We start from the raw sequence: 19,585 nt of genomic DNA, 5'->3' as shown, positions 1-19,585 counted from the left end.
CTTACGTTCTTTCCAAGAACCAGTACGAGTGTAGCGGATCGCAATCCGCTACCTCCAAAGTACTTAAGAACCTTAACCATGGTAAAGACGCACTTCCGTTCAAAATTGGAACGGTATTTATTTATTTTAGTTGCGGCAGAGCCGCCAATATCTAAAGCCTTAGGATTCCCTCATTACTATACAAATACCTAGTTAATATAGTAAAACCCAATTAATGTGCATTACTACTGATAACTTTGCCACGTAGTGGATTCTTGTTAGGGTGTAACCACACCATTGTGTGATTACTTCAAGTTGTGTAATCCACACATATGTACGATCACACCATCTTGTGCAACCCGTCCCTTCATATAAGGGTACGTTTAACCTTTTTACGTCAGTTGATTCACAGTACTCATTGAAATTTTTTCATTCGTTATGTGTTCCGTTTGCCTCTGCTAGCCTTGCTCCCAGCCAGAGTAGTGTGTACTCAGCGCGCAATATTCAATACCGTCAGAATACACTCTAGAATTTATTGAGCCGTATCCAGATCGACGTAAGCGAATCCAACGGACTATCCCCCACTAAGACAGATAAATTGGGCGTCTCGTCAACCAAAGCATATATATATGATGAAGTTACTGTATATAGACGAGTTCTGCGTTGTCTAATGTAAAACTGGACTTGATAAGTGGGGATATTTTGCTCTGCGATCTCCGGTGCAGTTGATTGTGAGATTACACTCCGCCATGCGACCCACGCATTCGTCGAATCGTTTTATTGTGGGCTTTTGCTGACACAAACATTCAAATTCTCTGCACCTTGAACACAATTTGCCTAGATTTGCTGTAAAGCACAGATTAATTCGGAACAATAACCTCGAGCAGCCCATGTTGGCGACAGATTTGCCGAGAAACATCATCATTAGTATTTGGCCCCTAACAGCAGCGAGGTGAGCTACCTTGCCCAGTCGTTCACGACAGCCGTTATATCAAGACGTGGAAAGTCTAGTTTTACTCAATTACTGCTAATTCATCGATGCTGAACGTTCTCTCGAATAAAGTATGATATTTGCCAAAACCGATAGTCTGACCAACGGCATCGCCCCACGCGGCGGGGCTCAACCCACTGACTCGCTTCGTAAAGGCGTACATAAGCGCTAACCCACTTATACATGATGCGCCATGAGTGCATAGGCTAAATGCTCCACATTTTCTTCTTGCTCTGGATGTTGCAGTTGCTATTCTAAATAATTCTCATGATAAGGAAAAACGGTGCAATATGCAACCAAACGCTCCGAAAAAGCTAATTTTGAGCTCAAGACCTCCTTGTTTCCCAAAATTCTTGAGCAGTGCAAAACCTACCCGCACGTTTTACATTTTGCTTAATCTGGGCGCTATGTCACAATCGAGACACGCGACAGTTTAAACTCTTGACGACGTTAAAGCGTATGTGCCGACCAGTTACGCCGGCCCGGCTCATGTCTTGTCAAGAAAATATGTGGTAAAAAGATAATATCTTACCATTTCTGTGAGAGGTTTGGCAAATATGTCACTGAGCGCGAAGGCGCAGAATCTGTACAGAAAGCAAACGGCTAGATATACCTAACCTTGGCGAGGGCACACTTCATAGCATATAGCTTCATGTTATAAACAAGATAATATTATCTGCCGCTCTTAGCTGGCGAGCCTCAAACATGAAGAAACGCTCAGCCCTCCGGCTTATTAAATCTGGAGTGATGTATATCATATGGCAACGGCTGGCCAGTCATAATCCAAATATACATCCAATCCAGAAAAGTAAAAAGGTAAATATTTGGCCAGTTGAATGTTGGTGGCTCATTAATCTCTAGATCTGAAGGGCTCGTGCTCTACCGCCCCCTAATACCAGTTTGTAAGGATTGCAGCGCATGTCGGCATTAATTTCTGTATACTTATGCAAGTAAATACCAGGCCAAGTCATATCCCATGTCCTAATGATACATTGGCACTGGCTAAATAAGAATTCTCCGATCACTAAGAGATCCGATCGCAGACCATGCGTCTCAATTAAAATCCCAGAAAGAATGTTCTTATTTATGATCGGCTTGTTCGGACAAAAGACACTCTAGCAGTGCTTGCAAGTCTTTAACGTGAATGTTCACAATGAATTTCCCGTGCTTTGCACAACTTTGAGCGAATATGTCATCAAAAAAGGTCAGCGTCGCGACTTAATACCTTCTATCGCAACAAAACAGTATATATTTACTGCTCCACACGGTGGGAACATCACGCGGATGAGCTGACTTAGTGGTATATTCAGATCGTGAAATGGTGGTCCATCCTAGACAAATCCTGGACTTAGCGGCACTTATTCGCTTTTGCTTGTCTCCACCAGCCGTGACACAGAATATCCGACACATTGTTGCACATATTTGCCATAATCAATACCACAAGAAACTCCGGCTTACAGCCATATCACAAGTTCCATCAGAGGTTAACTTTGGGGACCACAACATACTGTCGCACAGTATTTCCAATCTCGAGGCTGCTTCTCACTTGCGCTTCTGCCGTTAGGGCTTTTATCAAGCCAATCAGCAACATTGTCACTCATCAATTAGGACAACTCTATACCCGGCACCAAAGATATCGCGGCTTTTTGAACGCGCTGAGTACATTTCAGCTACCTAGCAGAATATAATTATGAACGACCGAAGCTCCACTCGAGAGATGCGCAAGGCGCATAGATCTTTCATTTTTCACGCGGTCCGTGGCACATGGCGTACAAACAACACCATATATAGGATGGGATCGTATCCCATATTCATGTTCAGGACGAGACAATGTTCCACACTGCCAAAGCTTCCAAATTTTACAGAAAGGCTATAGAAAATCTATTACAGATTGACTCAGGTCTCCAGCGCAAGTTGCACGGATATATAATATCATCACTACCTCCGCATACCGTCTACGACTGTCGCCAGTCACGCAACGTACAAAATCTTATTCGCAACACATTATTGAGACTTTCGGCGGCTCCAAAAATCTCGGGATATTTTTATCGACCACCGTTAAGGTTGTGAGCCCGCCTCTGCATCTGATCATCTCCTTTTTAAGGCTAATTTCCTAACCCCTGTCTCACAAGTGATTCTTTTCATAGCAGATTAGCGCTTCCAGGCAATCGACTACTGCTTCCAGTCGTTCGACCACCAACTGCCTTGTTTCTCCGTGACCATAAACAGTCATACGCCAACCATATGCATCAAACTGTCTCAGGGAAAGAATATCAAAAAGTTGTATTCCGTCCTCATAGAAAATAGAGTCAAAGTAGACGCTGTCGTTCGATTGACGACAATTATTATCAAGTTTTACGGGGTTACCCAGCGACTTCACAAAGAAGTTTTTGTCGCGAAGAGTCAACGCTCATGAACGCACAGAGAATGGGCCCGGACGCCACTGGGCGCTGTCTTAAAAGAAATAGTCTTGTTTAACTGATATTAAATGCACCTGCCTACTTATTTTGATTATACAATTACATAAACTGTATTGCGTGAGGCTAGCCGACTACTTGTTCCACGTGTATCTTCTCTGCAGAGCCTCGTCGCCTCCTTCCCGCTCAAGTACATTGGTACATCTGAAGTTTGCGCAATGATATAATGTCAAAGTGCACCATAAGGTACGTATCAAATACAGTTACCATATTCATGGAGGATCTCCGTCTAGGTGCGGCTCGAACTGATATCTTATGCGCTCACTTATCCTCTCTCGAGGAAGCGTCAAGTGTGGCTCTGAACGCCAAACTATGCTTCCATTCCATGACTGACGGTTGGAGTGCAGGATATCGAGCTGGGGCGCTGGATATAAGCCCACTCGATGCGACGTACTTCAGCCAGGGCGAGGGAATAAAAGTACAATTTTCGCTGCTTAGCAACGCCGTAATTTTCCGCATGATACATCTGGGGTTGCCAGAAGTATACAAGCTGCAAATCTCATTCTCTCACAATTATAACGATGGAGTTTCAAGTATCGTGGACTGACAGGCTCGTCATCGGAAAGCATAAAGTCCCAGTCGGCACACGGCGACTTACTGAAAAATTCCTAGGTCTATTTACCTAATGGAAGTTGAGATTAATGGAGCTCAGCTCGTATCAGAGATACTTTATCTAAAAGAGGATGGTCTCACCACTCAGATTTGCTGGTAGTTTACATTAGCAGTCGGGCTTTGCAACGCCATGAGAAGCCCTGATAGATGTTATGTCGTCGTTCGATTTCGTGCGATGAGCGAGGTGACATTATACGTAAAAGTTGTTGATGCCAACTATAAATACCATGTCCGAATGTATCTCTTCTCACTGCAGCGATCTACCCTGACAACACGGTCTTGGAGCGCGTGGATATGTCTTAGGGGCTTCTAAAACACCATCGACGTTTAATTCTCTGATAATATTGATGTTTACACCGCATCAAGGATACGCACATATCTTTATTGGCGATATATTCGACCGTGAATATGCAAAAATGAAAGCTAGATGTGGACATCCATTTCAGACACTTACGAGATTTGTTGAGTATATAAGCTTGATTGAGTCGATCATCAACATAAAGAAAAGGGGTCTTTGAAGCTGAAAAAAGAAAAAATAGCGCGAAAATAATGAATCTCCATAACAAAAATACTGGATGTTGCTGGAGCATAAAAGAGCGAGCTTTCACGCCTGAAAAAGCATTGTGTAGGTCCCACTCTGGTCCCCCGATCTGAACTGGCCATTTCATGTCCTCTGTGACGCTTCGGCCAATACCAAAGACTGGCGTTGATGCGCTAATTTCATCAAGAATATCAATCCAATATGACCGCTTGGGTGCCTTGGCGAGCCAATTCGTACGATTGCACAGCTAAAACAGCACCTTGAGTTTGTCATGTCCGCATCAAACGCACGTCAAGACTTTCGATAATAGTCAACCTACCTCCTCAAGAGTTTGGTTCCGAGTTTAAAGTTCCTATCTACCAGCTCTGCTTGCAATACAAGACCAGACTCATTTCCATGTTTAGCGGATTGCTAGCAAGCGCATTTAAATCAATATAACATTATATTTCAAAGTGGCAAAATTTCCCTCATTCCGAGAGCGTATGAGAAGCTGTACTTCAATACCGCAAAATGTTGTGGACGCCACAACATTGTATTCAAATTTGCCTCATCAGCGTGTGTGACAGGATCAAACAGTGTCTAGCGCTGCTCACTAGCAAGCTGGACCGGCCCTGTTACTTAGCAAGCAGCTGTATCAGCATACTCATGGGAATGAAGTGATGATATCACGATGGCGAGATATTGAGCCGCACTTCGTAATTCGCGAGTAAGGCAGTAGGCAACGATCTAGTCTGACGTTCTATTATATATGTTTTAGCACCTTAACATTGTTAGGTGATGTGTCGTCATCATTATACGCTCAAATTGAGTCATGCAATTCTCAACACTGTTTTCGTAAGTAATATGTATGGATTTAAGGTCATGTTACCGGTAATGTTGGTATGGGACCTTTTGTAGGCCGCTTGAGCAGAGTGGCTCATTTCTCTGCTTTCGGCGACAAAAAGATATACCTAAGTTGCTTCATTCGCCATAATGGCTTGCCAGTAGCAGCCACTTCGATTTGGGCCACGCAATCTACAGCAACATTCTGGCGGGCTCAGTCTGAGGAAGTTTGATTATGGCCATCTAGAGACCGATTTATATGCGCAATGCGTTAATTGCGTGGTAGAGGATGATCTCCAAACTACATGCGCAGACTGCGCATGAGCGACTTATTAGGTTCTTGTCGAGCAATGATATATGCTCCAACAGGCTTCCCAATCTTTTTAAAGATGGTCCAACGGATCCAAGTGTCTCTCACACTTCCACAAACCTATTTCAGATCTGGATTGGCATACTAGATCCGATTTCATGCCTAAGAGACGGGCGACCGAAGCTCCCAATGGTGCACAATGAGACTCTCGGAGATAATCAACATGCTTCGTCAAACGCAGAAACTCAGTAAAACTTGCCACGCAGGAGCCTCTTCCACTTGTATAGCTCCATTCGCAAGGCCACGTTACCACATCGACATAGCTGTCCTGGTATTACTGATGCACATATTCACTGCCTTCGCTTCTGTGGGTAAGCAGGCGGTGCATCGTTCAAATTCACTTTTGTACGTTACTCAACCGCTTTCGATAAATTGTGAGGTCCAGCAATCTAGCAGCAGACTCATGGTGATGCTATGGCTGAGATAGGTGCTAATGATGGGCGACGGTGAACTACCGATTTCATTCTGATGCCATATCGATCAAGGTTATATACTCGTTGAAGCATCGTAGTAGCGTGCGTGCGACCCATAACATCTTAGGGCATCACAGACCTGGTATTGTCTCCAACTTCCTTTGGTTTGATTACCCAAAAGTCCCCCTAAGAAGTCCACAAACCTACCAAAAATGGAAAGCGGAATTATTTAGCACTTCTTGATTTCGCAAGGTTTGGTATTAAGCGGCTTTCCAATCGGACGTTTTTCTGCTCAAATGGTAAGTAAAGCTCAAAACTGAGGAAGCAAGAAACCTTACATATCGAGTACCCAAAGTTAGCAATATATTTCATAGAGCTGTCAACAGACACAACATTTTGTTAATGTCTTCATAAGTTTACACGACCGCTGATCCATCTGTAAACGGTACATTTGCCCGAAAAGATGGTTATAAATTACCTACGACCTCTCAGATCCACACACATAAGTGTTAGACCGTGGCATGTCAACCAGCTCTCGCGGGATGTGGTCGATCAAAGCCATAGTCACTACGTGTTGAGCCTTCTGAGATCTTATTAATGGTCGCTGTGAATTCTGTGCGCAGCGATTACAGGCTGATCATTATATGCGAGGCCTGTCTTTGTTGAACAGGTACCGATCTCTATCAATTCTGCAGCGAGGAGTTTGAAATGTTTCGAGAAATGGTACGATGCGAGCAATTTCAAGCGCAAATTCTGAGGATGCTTAAGCCTTGAAGTGGTCTGATAGAAAGGAGCGACAAATTTGTGAAGCGAAGACCGCGAGCCAAAGCTTAGCGGGTCACGTATACAAACCTTACTTTCCTTACCAAATTTGGCTTTACTGACAGCGTCCGATCATATTTGCTTAAAAAGCAATCAATAGAGTATTTTCCGGCGCAATTTGCCCTTTTAGAATTCACATTGAGTGTGTTATTTCTCTTCGGACAGATGTCTCGACGAGGACGTCTATGTGATCACCGAAATTCATGTTCTCATACAGCAAGGGTAATGAGCTTCAAACGTGTTACACTATTGTCCGTCGGATCATGAACGTAGCTCAACAGTACTTCGTCTAGAATTGTGGTGCGAAACCGTGATAAAATAGCGTAGGAAAGCACAGTAATCGGTTACTCGGTATCATATCCGAGTGTTCTAATTCTCCAAAAAAGAGGGTGTAGGACTTATGGGCTAACAATGCATTTACCATTACTGGCGATAAATGAAGACATCAATTTATGATATTTGGCTACTTACGTATATCCCTGTCATGTGCTTGAGCAATATCAATTTATCGTTTTTAAGGAGGTCTTGCTTTTGCGGCTCTGCACCTTATACTTGACTCTGTGCAAATGTCAACATGGACTCCATTACCCTGTGCAGGGTACTACGGAAATTCCGCCGCGACAACAAACTCAAAAAAGGTATCGCACATTTTTATATCGTTACTTACGAGGTGCTAGTGAACTACGGCGAGTCCGGACGTACAACACATGACCAACGAAGCTTATGCTGCTCTGGAGTTTGAGTTCCTTCACAGCTTCCCATCATAAGAACAGCAGTCAAAAGAACGGCATTACGACCTAGACTTTCAATCTAGTCGATAAGTTCGGTCATGAAAAAAGATGTGCCATTAAATCGCCCAGTGATATAAAAATGACGGTGACAAGATAAGTAGTCTGTAGAATTGAAGTGATGGGAAATATCATGGGTAATTTTACCATAACATGTATTAGAACTGACCCTTTAGTTTTCCTTCTGTCCTCTGTGCTTCAATATGAATCTGATTGACATTGCTAAATCTTTTTTCTATTTTTCTGAAGCTCCTCCTTTCTTCCTTAACTTCAATGCCATTGATCGAGTACGCTTAGCAAAAATTACGTCATCTTGTACGAAAATTTAGAGTAGACAAAGTTGCATATTACTTACGTCAGAAGAGAATAGTGACATCAAAACGATTATAGAAGTAATTGAGCTTCGCGATGGCGCAACAGCCCTGCTCGCGATCATGGGTCCCTGTACCATGCGAGAATCCATCGGCGGCACCGTGCCACCGTTCGCTTCATGTGTGTGCTGTGCGTAAGGATTCATTGTACATTTTTGGAGGTTCGTCTGTGGTTTAAATGATCATATCGTCTTTGCGCTACTGGGCGTCGATGCTGACTGGTTTTGCGAATGCCATTGCAAAGGCTACGACGGATCCAATCGCATTAATGACTTTTACGAATTCAACTTCAAGCGCAAAGTCTGGTCTGTTGTGCTGGCCATTGGCTCCGCTCCAAGCCCGCGCGATCGTCATGTATCTGTAGTGTACAAGGACTCGTTTTATGTGTTCGCTGGTTTTGACGGAAGCTCGCGTGTCAACGACTTTATCGAGTATAACTTCTGTACGTGATATCAAATGAATACGCAAGGAGTAAATTATGACGACTGGAAATACAGTGACGCAGCGGTGGAGTAATGTTGTGGTAAATGCTGGATTACCACCGACGGCCCGACACAGTCATGCTGCTGTTGTGTATGGTACGTTTTTTCCATACAATTAGTGAGACGGGTAACTGGATTATACTGATAAATTACTGCTTTTGATATGATAACTGCGCTATAGAGAAGTCAATGTACTGTTTCGGAGGATATGACGGAAGCTATCGAAATGACTTTCATGAGTTTAACTTTGGTACGATTTTGAATACACAATGCAAGAGAAAGCGACCATTTGATTGAACGATTTGAATTTAATGCAGAGTTTAACTTGTGCGCTTTCTCGATTTTTATCCAGAAACAAACACTTGGTCGCTAGTGGCAGCTACGGGACGTGTTCCAAGACCTCGGTAAGGTTTTGAAGTCCACTAAGATGATTAAATCTTATGATCGTTTCCGTACTAGATATCGGTCCTCGTTGGTGGTGCACAACCACACGTGCGTGCTATTCGGTGGTCATGATGGTTCTCGTCATTTAAACGATGTCCACGTGTATAATTTTGGTACAACTCCTTAATCACTTACACCGATGCATTAAATGAAAGCTCACACTTCGATGTCTGGGCCTCAGATACGCGTGTCTGGTCACTCCTCGCAACAGAAGGCTTAGCACCGATCGCCCGTGATAGCCATGTTGCTGTCATCTACTCAGATTCCATGTATATCTTTGGTGGCAGTACGGGCACTGCAGTAAATGATTTTTATGAACTCAACCTCAGTACGCAAACTGCTCGATATGACTATTAATTATATATTTGTTAACATCGCTCGATGTATTCAGACGTGGCGACATGGCAACCGATCCAATTTAACGGCCAGCCGCCAGGACAGCGCTTTTGCCATGTCGGCACCGTGTACGACTCGAGCTTAATCGTCTTTGGTGGCTACGATGGAAGTAACCGGCTGAATGACTTCAAAAAATTTCGTTTTGGGGACGAAGAACTAAAACTGGACATACCTGAGAGCACAATTATCAATGATCTGAGGATGTTAGTCAACAATGATATCATGAGTGATGTTACGTTCATTGGTATGTGAGAAACGGCCTCATTCTTTTTGATATCTGACAAAGATTCGCTTTGTACATTTCTTTTTATAGTTGAAGGAGTTCCTGTTTACGGACACAAAATTTTGTGTATTCGCTGCAATTATTTTAATGCGATGCTTACTGGAGAGGTACATGCTTTGATATACAGCATGAACAACCGAAATAATTGTTTTGTGTTTATTGCAAAACAAGATGTTGGAAAGCCGTGCGCGCGAAATACAAATAACGGATGTGCGCCGCCCCATTTTTATCTCCTTGTTGGAATATCTATATACAGATTACTTGGATGTTGCTGTTGAAGTAGCAATGGAGCTGTTTGTCACTGCCGATCAGGTAAATTATTATGTATATCATGCTTGATCTGCTTGTACGACTAACATTTAGCTTAATCCAGTATGGCGTTGAAAGATTAAAGCGCATCTGTGAAAGCAGAATGCTTGGATCATTGTGTGTTGAGAATGCTGCGACAATATTTCATGCTGCTGATCTGCACAACGCGACAGTATTGCGAGATCAATGCGTCAGCTTTATGCTTCACAACTTTGATGCGGTAACAAAGACCGATGCTTTTGAAGAAATGGGTCGAACTAACGTTGAGTTGGTCTTTGAACTACTTAAACGTCGTTAGTTCATGCATGCAGCTATGAAGTAATTTTTGTTGTTGTCTTGAGTTGATTCGTAAAAGCTGTGCTGCGCTTTTCATCAAGTCATAAATTGCAAATAATCTCACAGAATCAAAATTTGCAATTGTTTTAAAATGTGAGGTTCGCATCATCGGTTGAAATCGATAATGCGAAATCTACAGTAGTGACTCTCAGTCTCGGGATTTTCTTTCGCAAGCGTATCCTTAATCTCTACTTGCTCAACGCCCATGCCGAACTCAGCTAACGTTTGATGAACTACAGGCATCTGTTCCCTCCAAATTAGCAATTGCTCAGATGTTGAAGTCTCATGGTCTGCCATCTTCATGGCTTTCACCATAGATTGCAGTTGCTTTACCAATGGGCGTTCCCAAATCTTTTGTGCATGAGCTAAAAAGCGGTCAACGTGCAAACGAGGAAACGGGATAGCGCCTGGAGCTCGCTCTGTTGTTGGTTCGATACCGTGAAAATCTGAACCGCCCAGCTAAGGTATAAAAAGAATAAATCTGATTGAACGTGGTTGTTGATTAGAAAAAAATCACGCATTTTCGCACCATCAGTAAACCAGATTCTTTCGCCAGATTTCCATACATTTCAATTTTATTTGTGTCATGATAAACCTCAATGCCCTCCACGAATGATGGCAAAAACAATCATAATAAAGTGTTTATAAACCAAAATGCAAAAAGTGGAACAGTACCTGAATTCCCATTTTGGCCAATTTGGGAACGAGGGTCATGGGATCCTACGGTGATATTCCTTAAGCAATTGAATACTCAACAGATGTCAAATAATTATACCTTACAGCACCACGGATGTGCGAGAACAGAGATCCCACCAGCGCTTGCAATAAGCTTTATAGCTTCGTCAGGAGGAAAGTGTTCACCCTGATTTATAAAACAAAAGACTCCTCTTCATCAGCTTGTAAAATCGCAAATATAACTCAAATGCATACCTCAACATAAGCAGGACCATCATTATGCAGGTATCGCGCAAATGCTTGTCGAAAATTAGAAACATGACCAGCTTCTACTAGAGCCTCAGCAACGTGCGGTCGTCCAGGAGCAGCTTCTCCTGCAATTTCTAAAACTCGTTCCCACTCCAATCGAATCCCCATCGACTCCTACGGTTTAAATCTGTCAGTGGACCTGGGACTACACCCAAATTTATTGTTTTTGGTATACCAATTTCTTGAGCATTCCTTTGCCGCGCTTGTGTCTTCCTGTTCGGATCTTTAATAGTTGCTTCTCAAGCTCCAAACTATTCGATCCTGGATGGAAGTATCCTAGAATATGCAGATTCTCTCCACCTTTTACCTCAGCACTAATTTCAACACCGGGAATCACGAGCACGCCAAGTTCCTGTGCTGCAGAAATGGCTTCACTCACTCCAGCCATTGTATCGTGGTCTGTAAGAGCCATGTACGTGACCCCATTGGCTGCTGCTTTGGTTATAACTTCACTGGGCTTGAGCTTGCCGTCGCTACACAAACTACTCGACAACATTTTGAAATGTATGTATCATTAGTCAACGACAACATCGTCAGTACATACAAAGAATGACAAATATTAATGAAATTTGCACCTGTGTAAATGAAAGTCCCCACATGCAGTATCACCTAATGCAGGAGAATCATAAACCGCAGCGTAAGCCGAGGAGTGATGGTCATCATTCGACGGATACATGGCGTCACTTAACGCCTCATATTTTGCACCAAGAGTCGCACTATATGCATCTTTTGGAGCGCACTTACGATTGAAATTGGGCTGCAAGTTGACAGGTGTACGTTTGGAGCACTTTTTGACTTTCTTGTGTTTCTTACGATGCCCGTTCGACGACGCTGACACCATAGGAATATGGCGCATTAAATATTACCGTTATACATTATTGCCATAAATTTGTAGAGGGCTGCCAACTGCAGACATAATATTGATTTGATGGTTAGGACATTCCCAACTATGTCACCCTTCCGTACATCCAAGATCTGGATCTCAATCTAAGCATTTCTTTACTGTTCCTTTTCTTTCTTCTTCCGGCTATTTGTTCGCTTGACTTTCGCCTTCTCAGCTCTTTCGATCTTTGTCTTTTCGGATTCAGCTGCAGCAGCACCTTCGGCGCTTGTGTCCGATGGCTCTTGTAGTGCAATGCGTCCCGTAGCCTCCAGACTTTCGCGGCATTTTGCAATCCAAGCCACAAGCTCTTCTAATGCGACTGTCAAATCAAAAACAAGACCAGATTAGTCAATGTAAAGTAAGTCTCATTTCATCACCGAATCCACGTACTTTTGCCATCATTGTCTTCATCGATGTGTGAAATGACCCATTCCACATCTTCCTGATTGTTTGCTTTGCGCAAAATCGTCATTACCGCATCACGCAGCTCCTCGGCCGACAACACACCATCGCTATCGCGGTCCAAAATGTTCAAGCGGTCTCCAACGTGACGGTCAACCTCCTCAATCTCCACCTCCAGATTCGATAGCATCGATTCTAATTTCTTCATCATACGCCCGGCAGTTTTGTTCTCCGCGGTTTGTGCACCAATACGACCAGCAGCCAACAGTTTTTCCACGTCCATGTCATACTTGTTTTGTTTAAGCTGGCTTACCGTCTGGCGCTCTTTTTCGACGAGTGATTTAAACGCAAGGGACTCCAAAGCACTCAGCTCCTCCAGACTCACAATATTTTCGATTGATTTTGGCACTACAGGAGTCTCCTCCTCGAGCTTTGTCTCAGTCGCTGCGACTGAAGTCGTAGCAGCGGTAGCTGTTGTTGCTTGGGACTTAGCTTTCTCCATTATCACGTCGGCAATTACCTGTTCTACTTCGGTTTGCACTTCCGTTTTTGTTACCTCGCTTTCAGCCTGCTTCTGTGCCTCACTCTCCTTCTTTTGAGCTTCATCACGAAACTTCTCTTCATCCGCAATCATTTCATTTTGGTAGCGAATGCTGTCAAGCTTAAGCTTGCGCATCTCGGCCGTTTCTCCCTCTGCATATGCTTTGGCTGCCAGTGCAACCTCCGTGACAACTTCATCATCCATTGAAGACATGGACGTGGCAAGTGCTTGTTCCAAATTGTCCGTGGCAGTAATATTAAGCGCCCTCGACATGATGAGCAATGACGCTGGAACGTTTTTGTTGATCGACAAGTCGAGCCACTGGCGCATTTGACGCACGTAACCGGCCTTGGTCAAGCCTGTCGCACGCATCCCGCGTTCCATGCACGCCATCTGCAACTCCTCCTTATCCAACGAGTCCAATCCTTCCCATATGATATCTTGATCATCTTTTTTTAGCTGACGAATTCGATTTCGTAGTTGAAAACGCAGCAGATTATCATTTCCATAATGTTGCACACCCATGAATCGACACATGCCAACAAGCTGCGGTCGCGAAATGTTGTCGAGCATGAGTTCATCGTTAAATAACTGCGCAACCTGCAGTGTCTCGTCCGACGTCAAGGGCTCCCCACGTTGCGCTCGCTCAATAAAGTTCATGACTTCGCTAGCCGTCGCCTTGCGCTCCTCCGACACACCTTCAGTATCGCGTGTATCCTGCATTATCTCCTTCACTGTGTCCTGTAGAAAACCTGCCAATGCCACGCGCAACTGCAGCTGACGCTTCATATCTTCCTCGCGCTGGTACGAGTCCTTGTATGTACTCGGCAGCATGTTTGGAAACACCTTAAGTGCCACTGGCAACAGCAATTCCATAAATGGCACAACCACGAAGAATGCGAATGGTACTAGACGAAGCAGATCAGCTACTGTACGTTGCAATTGCTTGCGTTCCCGACGAGATAGTGCGTTACCCTTAAGCAAACGACGCAGGATACGTGTGGACGTGGACACATCAGCGTACAGCAACTTCGTGCCAAGCCAATAGTGGTCTACCTCATGTTTAACCTTTTCCTTCATTTTGACAAGCCACTCTTTGACTGCGGCTGGGTCCGTAAAGAGAATTTGAAGAGCACGAGCAACAGCCTTAACGCCTTGTACGGCGAGCTGTGGTGTCCGCTTCAGCAGTGAAACAGCGCGCTCTGGAACCTTTGGCAACTCTTTCTCTACGTCCTGCACACGAATCATACGACGCTCACCACCTTTCTCGAGCGCAGATTCAAGCTTTTCCTCTAGCACGCGGATCTTGCTGCGACGGCGTCTGGCGGCTGCGATCTTCTTTTTCAGCGCAGCAGTTTCAGCAGGTGTGGGAGTGGCAACTGTATTAGTCGTTGAAGGCTTCGTCGGTACTGCAGCAAAGCTTCGAACTTGTGTGCGGACAAGAAGCGGCGAATATTGCGGCAGCGTCAGGGCCAGTGACAAGGTCGGTCGGCAGCTGTCACGGGAGTTTGAAAACTCGCTTCTTGATATCACGACTGGCACTGATTTGGCGCAGAAATTAGTGCGAGGAATCATATAACCCGCATAGGGAAGAATTCGCTGCGACCGCGCTGCATTGCATACACTCAAGCGCAACATAGTTGCGCGAATTGCAGATCCGTTGTTGTTGCAATGCAATGCTGTTGGCTCATAGGGTGTCTAAAAAGTATTGACGATGTGGTGTACACCAGACAAGTGGTGTATTAATTTGGACTTTTTAATTTTTTTAAAATCAACTAAAGTGATATATATGCTTTCGTGACTGTGCTTTCCTTGCGTTTGTACAAGGGATTCAGTCCTCGCGTAACCGCGTAGATGAAGACGACGGTGGCCATTACGACGAAGGAGCGAGGGCGAGCGAGATTACGCAAAGCTAGTAGCATTCAATGACTTTGCAATTTGCCGACGAGACGGTACATTGAAGCCGCTATGAACACGCAGTGCAATATGTATACGAAAATCGAAAGGATGGTAATCAGTTTAAAGCTTCGCACGCGCGCCGGATTAATCCTTAATTTTGCTTGATTCTTGCGAATGTATTGAGCAGACAGATCACAACTTTTTCGAGCTGAAATCTGCTCACATAAAAACTCTAATGAGCTCTCAACTCTTAAAACCTAAATTCACACAATCTGTTTCGAAATTTTTGCCGTAAATGTCATTTGTCAATTAAAGTGGTAGCATATTGCATACTCTACCAAAGGCATTGTGACTTACACAACGTTTCTTTACGTCTTTGAAGAGAGCAGCCTCAATAGAGTTACAAGAGAGAACGTCGGTTCTGTCATGTCTGCCACACCTATGCACCTACGTTTACAGCTAAGGGATGGCGTGGGTTTACATGTCACGTATACTCTATCTCATTGGCGCCTACGACCATCATAAGATACGTCGATAAGATCATGTTGAATGCGAGATCAAAAGTTTGTAAAAGCCGCCTTGAATAATGCGCATATCGATGTTGCGCCGAAAGGCACTGACTCTTGACTTTATTCAAGACGTACGCATTGAGCCCCTCACGATAATACGACCGTCGGCGAAGAGAGCTTATCTATTCGTTCAATCATTCTGAAATAATGAGGCTGAGATGCTCATGACGCTTTCGTCCGATGCGAAAACTTCAAGCACTCATTTATTTTGCTTGGCAGATGAAAGCCTTATTATTTGGTTTTGAAAATACGTATTTACAGCGGGATTGTTTGGAAAAGCACATCATACAAAAATTACGAATTTTACTCGAAATGTCGTAATGACGAATGCACACCTAAACTCTATGCTCAAAATATCTTAAATTTGGCAATATCACTTTTGTAGTTTGATTGCGCTTCTCTTACTATTCGAAGTACATGCATGTAATGTGATCACTGCGATTTTAGAAAAAAGTATTATCACTTTTCAAATACTGCAAATTGCCGTTTGAAGTAATGCGGAGCAATCTAAAAACGATTGTTCTAGTATTTAACATATCTAGTTGCATCGCTTACCACATTCGGGAAGTACCTGAATGATTCGTGAGGCATGACAAGTGCTATAGAATTGACAATATTTAATTGTACAAAGCACCCTGGGAGAAAAACGTGGTAACGATGACGTCGTCCATCGCAGCAAAGATATGCAGTTTGCGACGGATTTGTTACTGACGCCAGGTACGAAATGTGAGGTATCAGTCGGTACCGCCCATTGCATTCGTGACCTCTTCAAAGCTGTGGTGCTAAATATTTCAGTACAGATAATTGAGGCACCACACGATAGTTGGCAAATAGGCAAATAATTAATCATAGCATTGGTTAAAAGATTTACCGAATAAGTTTTGGTCCTAAAGCTATCAGAATGAAATTTTCTGACTCTATTCGGTTCCTGACAAAAATATTGATTCCAAGGATCAGTTAATATTGCTGGAATATGAATATCTGCGGTAAGACCAGTGTAACACCCTCTGCAATATCAGCGGCGACGCAAGCGACGAGAAGCAGAAACATTGTTGCTGGCCGTTGCACAGATTAAATTGTTATTTATAGTAGGTAAATTGCTCGCTGTGGAATGTCCGCACGGTTGAAAACAAGGTCGCCTTATAAATCACCAGAGAAGTTGGACCCTCTGCCAGGTAAAGTACGCCTTGTCAATACAGCAGCGACATCATTTAGAAGTTGTTTCTTTGTACCTCAAGCGTTATTGACACGCAAATACAGTTCACTGAGACTGAAATGCTACACAGAAATAAGTCTTTTCGATTTTTGGTACTTGCTTAACATACTACTCATTTTTGACATTCAAAGTAATTAATGAATGAGTAGTACAAATACAATTTCTACAATTTGAAATTTTCTGCTCCTTCGAAAAAAGCTAAATTGCTAATCTGAAGACCAAAACGCAAACATACGTTACAGAGTCCGACGTCGCGAATGAGTAAGCAGTCGCAAATATGACCAGTGTCGAGCAACCGGTCTGGGTAAATGTACCATGCGTGAACCGAGGCGTCACGCCCTTGATCGGCTCTGGCCACGCTTGTGCTAGGCACAATGACTCGCTTTATATTTTCGGAGGTGCAACTTTTGCATGGCTTCTTCTGTCTGCATTGACTGACTTACGACGCACCGTTTGTGTCAATACAGAACGTAATCTTCCCACAGTCCCGATACGCAGCAGCTCGGCAAATCGCCCCAGCAATAACTTTTACGAGTATAACCTTGTGAAGAAAGAGTGGACTTCACTTTCCGGTAGTGGTGTGGCTCCGAGTCAACGCAAGAGCCACTCGGTCGTGATTTATAAAGACTCGTTATTTGTTTTTGGTGGATTCGATGGCGATAGACGACTAAACGACTTTTACTCGTATAATTTCTGTAAGTCGAAGAAATTTGTTAGTATGATTTGGCTAGATGTAAATTTAACGCGCATTGCAGTGACACAAACGTGGACTGATGTATTTGTAAATGCTGGACAATCACCGACGCCGAGGTTTGGCCACGCTGCGGTGGTATATGGTACGTCTATCTTGACTCGTTGAGAATCTTAAACATTAAGTCGTTACCTTTAATGTCAGACAACGAAATGTATATCTTCGGTGGAAATGACAACCATTATGATCGTGAATCACTGTCAAGTCGGAGCTCAAGCGAGTATGGTAGACCAGACTCTGGTCGCCACGTCAATGATATGCATTCCTTTAGCTTGGGTACGCACGTATAGATAAAAATGCAGCGTGCGACAATTAACTCCTTTGTCTCGTTGTATGCTAATCAGAAACAAACTCGTGGTCGTTGATTCGTGCTACGGGAGAGGTCCCGTATCCTCGGTAATATATGTTGGTCAGTATTCAAGCTTAAAAATGTATTTATGTATCTTGTATTGCTAGTGATGGAGCCTCGATTGTGGTGTACAACCACAACGGTTTGCTGTTTGGGGGATATGACCGCGACTTGGGATGCCTCAACGATGTCCACCTGTTTAATTTTGGTAAGCAATGGATTTGTGTGGCTTTGATAATTACAACTGTAAATTAAGTAGCGGCCTGTTTTGACAGAAACTCGAGTTTGGTCGAGGCTTGAAACCAAGGGCACACCACCAACAGTTTGCAATCATCCCCTTGTGACCCTGTACAAAAATTCTCTTATAGTTTTCGGTGGAAAGATGGAACCGAATCTATATCAGCTTGATTTAGGTATGAGATGACTCCGCTATAATGGTGTTGACAATGTAACGATTGATTTGAATTTCTCTTCTCGCAGAAACGAACACTTGGGAAGCTATTGCATACGCTGGCCCGTCCCCCCAAAACAGCTCACCTCTTGGATGCATTTACGGCAGTAACTTAATCATCGTCAGCGAAGAGGAGGACATGGTTTGCATTCAACAACTTTCCTTGCCAGAAAAATGTATTGACGTCAAACCTGAGGAAGAGTTGGAACCAAATGAAGACAGCACAGTTGTCACTCACTTACGGTCACTTATCAATAACCCGCTTATGAGTGATGTCACTTTCTTAGGTAAGGTATGTGTGCTTTGAAGCACGTGTCATCAAAGTAACTAGCGTAATTTTTAGTCGAAGGTGAACCAATTTTTAGCCACAAGAGTCTTTGTGTCCGCTGCGAGTACTTCAAGGCAATGTTTACCGGAGAGGTCAGCAACAAGTTACTGTCAAAATGGATTTTGTGCGAGTTTAATGCGATTATAATGTGATTATTCATATAGATGAAGGAAAGCACGGCTCGTGTAGTAGAGATTGCAGATGTCAGTCGAGCGACGTTCCTTTCAATACTAGAATATGTATACACAGACCGAGTCGCTGTTGCAGATGATGGTGTTTTAGAGCTGTTGATTGCCGCAGACCGGGTTCGTGTACCATATTATGACATCTTCTCATGAAGCTTACTTTTAATATTCTGCTACAGTATGGCATTGAGAAACTTCGGCGGCTGTGTGCTCAGAGACTATCAAAAACTGTGACTGTAGACAATGTCTCAAGCATTCTTCAGGCAGCCGACCAGCACAATTCTCCGTCGTTGCGGGACAAGTGCTTCGCTTTTACGCTTCAAAATTTTGATATCGTGTCAAAAACTCCATCGTTTGTGCAAATGGCTCGGACGGACATTGAATTAGCCTTGCAAATTTTGCAAAACCGATAAGCTGCTCCATGTGTAGTAAGAGGTGTCTTTTGAGAAACTCGATCAGTACAAAGGGTATTTTTGAGCACTGCAGTGTTTTGCATTTTTTGGATGCTAATACATTGTATTGTAAATCAATCGGCGGATTCAATAACTTAGATTAATTGCGAAAAAATGAAAAGCTTACAAAAAAGCTCAA

The 19,585-nt window shown here is 43.5% G+C and overlaps 4 protein-coding genes across 4 annotated transcripts; 2 read left to right on the top strand and 2 right to left on the bottom strand.

The window, feature by feature from the left end:
* Positions 1-8,223: 8,223 nt before the first annotated feature.
* Positions 8,224-10,422, top strand: PHALS_02343 (Kelch-type beta propeller; the record flags this gene model as incomplete). The annotated part of the gene is made up of 12 exons (XM_024716826.1): positions 8,224-8,347; positions 8,431-8,628; positions 8,684-8,764; positions 8,850-8,918; positions 9,021-9,072; positions 9,128-9,225; positions 9,294-9,440; positions 9,504-9,752; positions 9,822-9,898; positions 9,963-10,103; positions 10,165-10,320; positions 10,399-10,422. The coding sequence occupies 12 exons, from the start codon at positions 8,224-8,226 to the stop codon at positions 10,420-10,422; spliced, it is 1,416 nt and encodes a 471-aa protein (XP_024582385.1).
* A 119-nt stretch (positions 10,423-10,541) lies between these two features.
* PHALS_02342 (php domain n-terminal region:php domain c-terminal region) lies at positions 10,542-12,261 on the bottom strand (the record flags this gene model as incomplete). Its single annotated transcript, XM_024716825.1, has 8 exons — positions 10,542-10,895; positions 10,966-11,040; positions 11,112-11,156; positions 11,212-11,298; positions 11,367-11,534; positions 11,596-11,902; positions 11,996-12,029; positions 12,165-12,261. 8 exons carry the CDS (start codon positions 12,259-12,261, stop codon positions 10,542-10,544), a joined length of 1,167 nt encoding a protein of 388 aa, XP_024582384.1.
* Positions 12,262-12,419: 158 nt separating this feature from the next.
* PHALS_02341 (letm1 and ef-hand domain-containing protein) lies at positions 12,420-14,884 on the bottom strand (the record flags this gene model as incomplete). The annotated part of the gene is made up of 2 exons (XM_024716823.1): positions 12,420-12,622; positions 12,694-14,884. The coding sequence occupies 2 exons, from the start codon at positions 14,882-14,884 to the stop codon at positions 12,420-12,422; spliced, it is 2,394 nt and encodes a 797-aa protein (XP_024582383.1).
* Positions 14,885-17,207: 2,323 nt separating this feature from the next.
* On the top strand, positions 17,208-19,407 carry PHALS_02340 (Kelch repeat-containing proteins; the record flags this gene model as incomplete). The annotated part of the gene is made up of 11 exons (XM_024716822.1): positions 17,208-17,328; positions 17,398-17,625; positions 17,686-17,766; positions 17,826-17,957; positions 18,026-18,077; positions 18,138-18,238; positions 18,306-18,443; positions 18,511-18,768; positions 18,825-18,901; positions 18,974-19,114; positions 19,174-19,407. The coding sequence occupies 11 exons, from the start codon at positions 17,208-17,210 to the stop codon at positions 19,405-19,407; spliced, it is 1,563 nt and encodes a 520-aa protein (XP_024582382.1).
* Between the last annotated feature and the right edge of the window lie 178 nt (positions 19,408-19,585).

The sequence above is a fragment of the Plasmopara halstedii genome, assembly GCF_900000015.1.
Source record: "Plasmopara halstedii genome assembly, contig: Scaffold_1898, whole genome shotgun sequence".
Classification (NCBI taxonomy): domain Eukaryota; phylum Oomycota; class Peronosporomycetes; order Peronosporales; family Peronosporaceae; genus Plasmopara; species Plasmopara halstedii.
The sequence above is the reverse complement of the archived record's forward strand: the minus strand, read 5'-3'. Positions and strand labels throughout refer to the sequence as shown.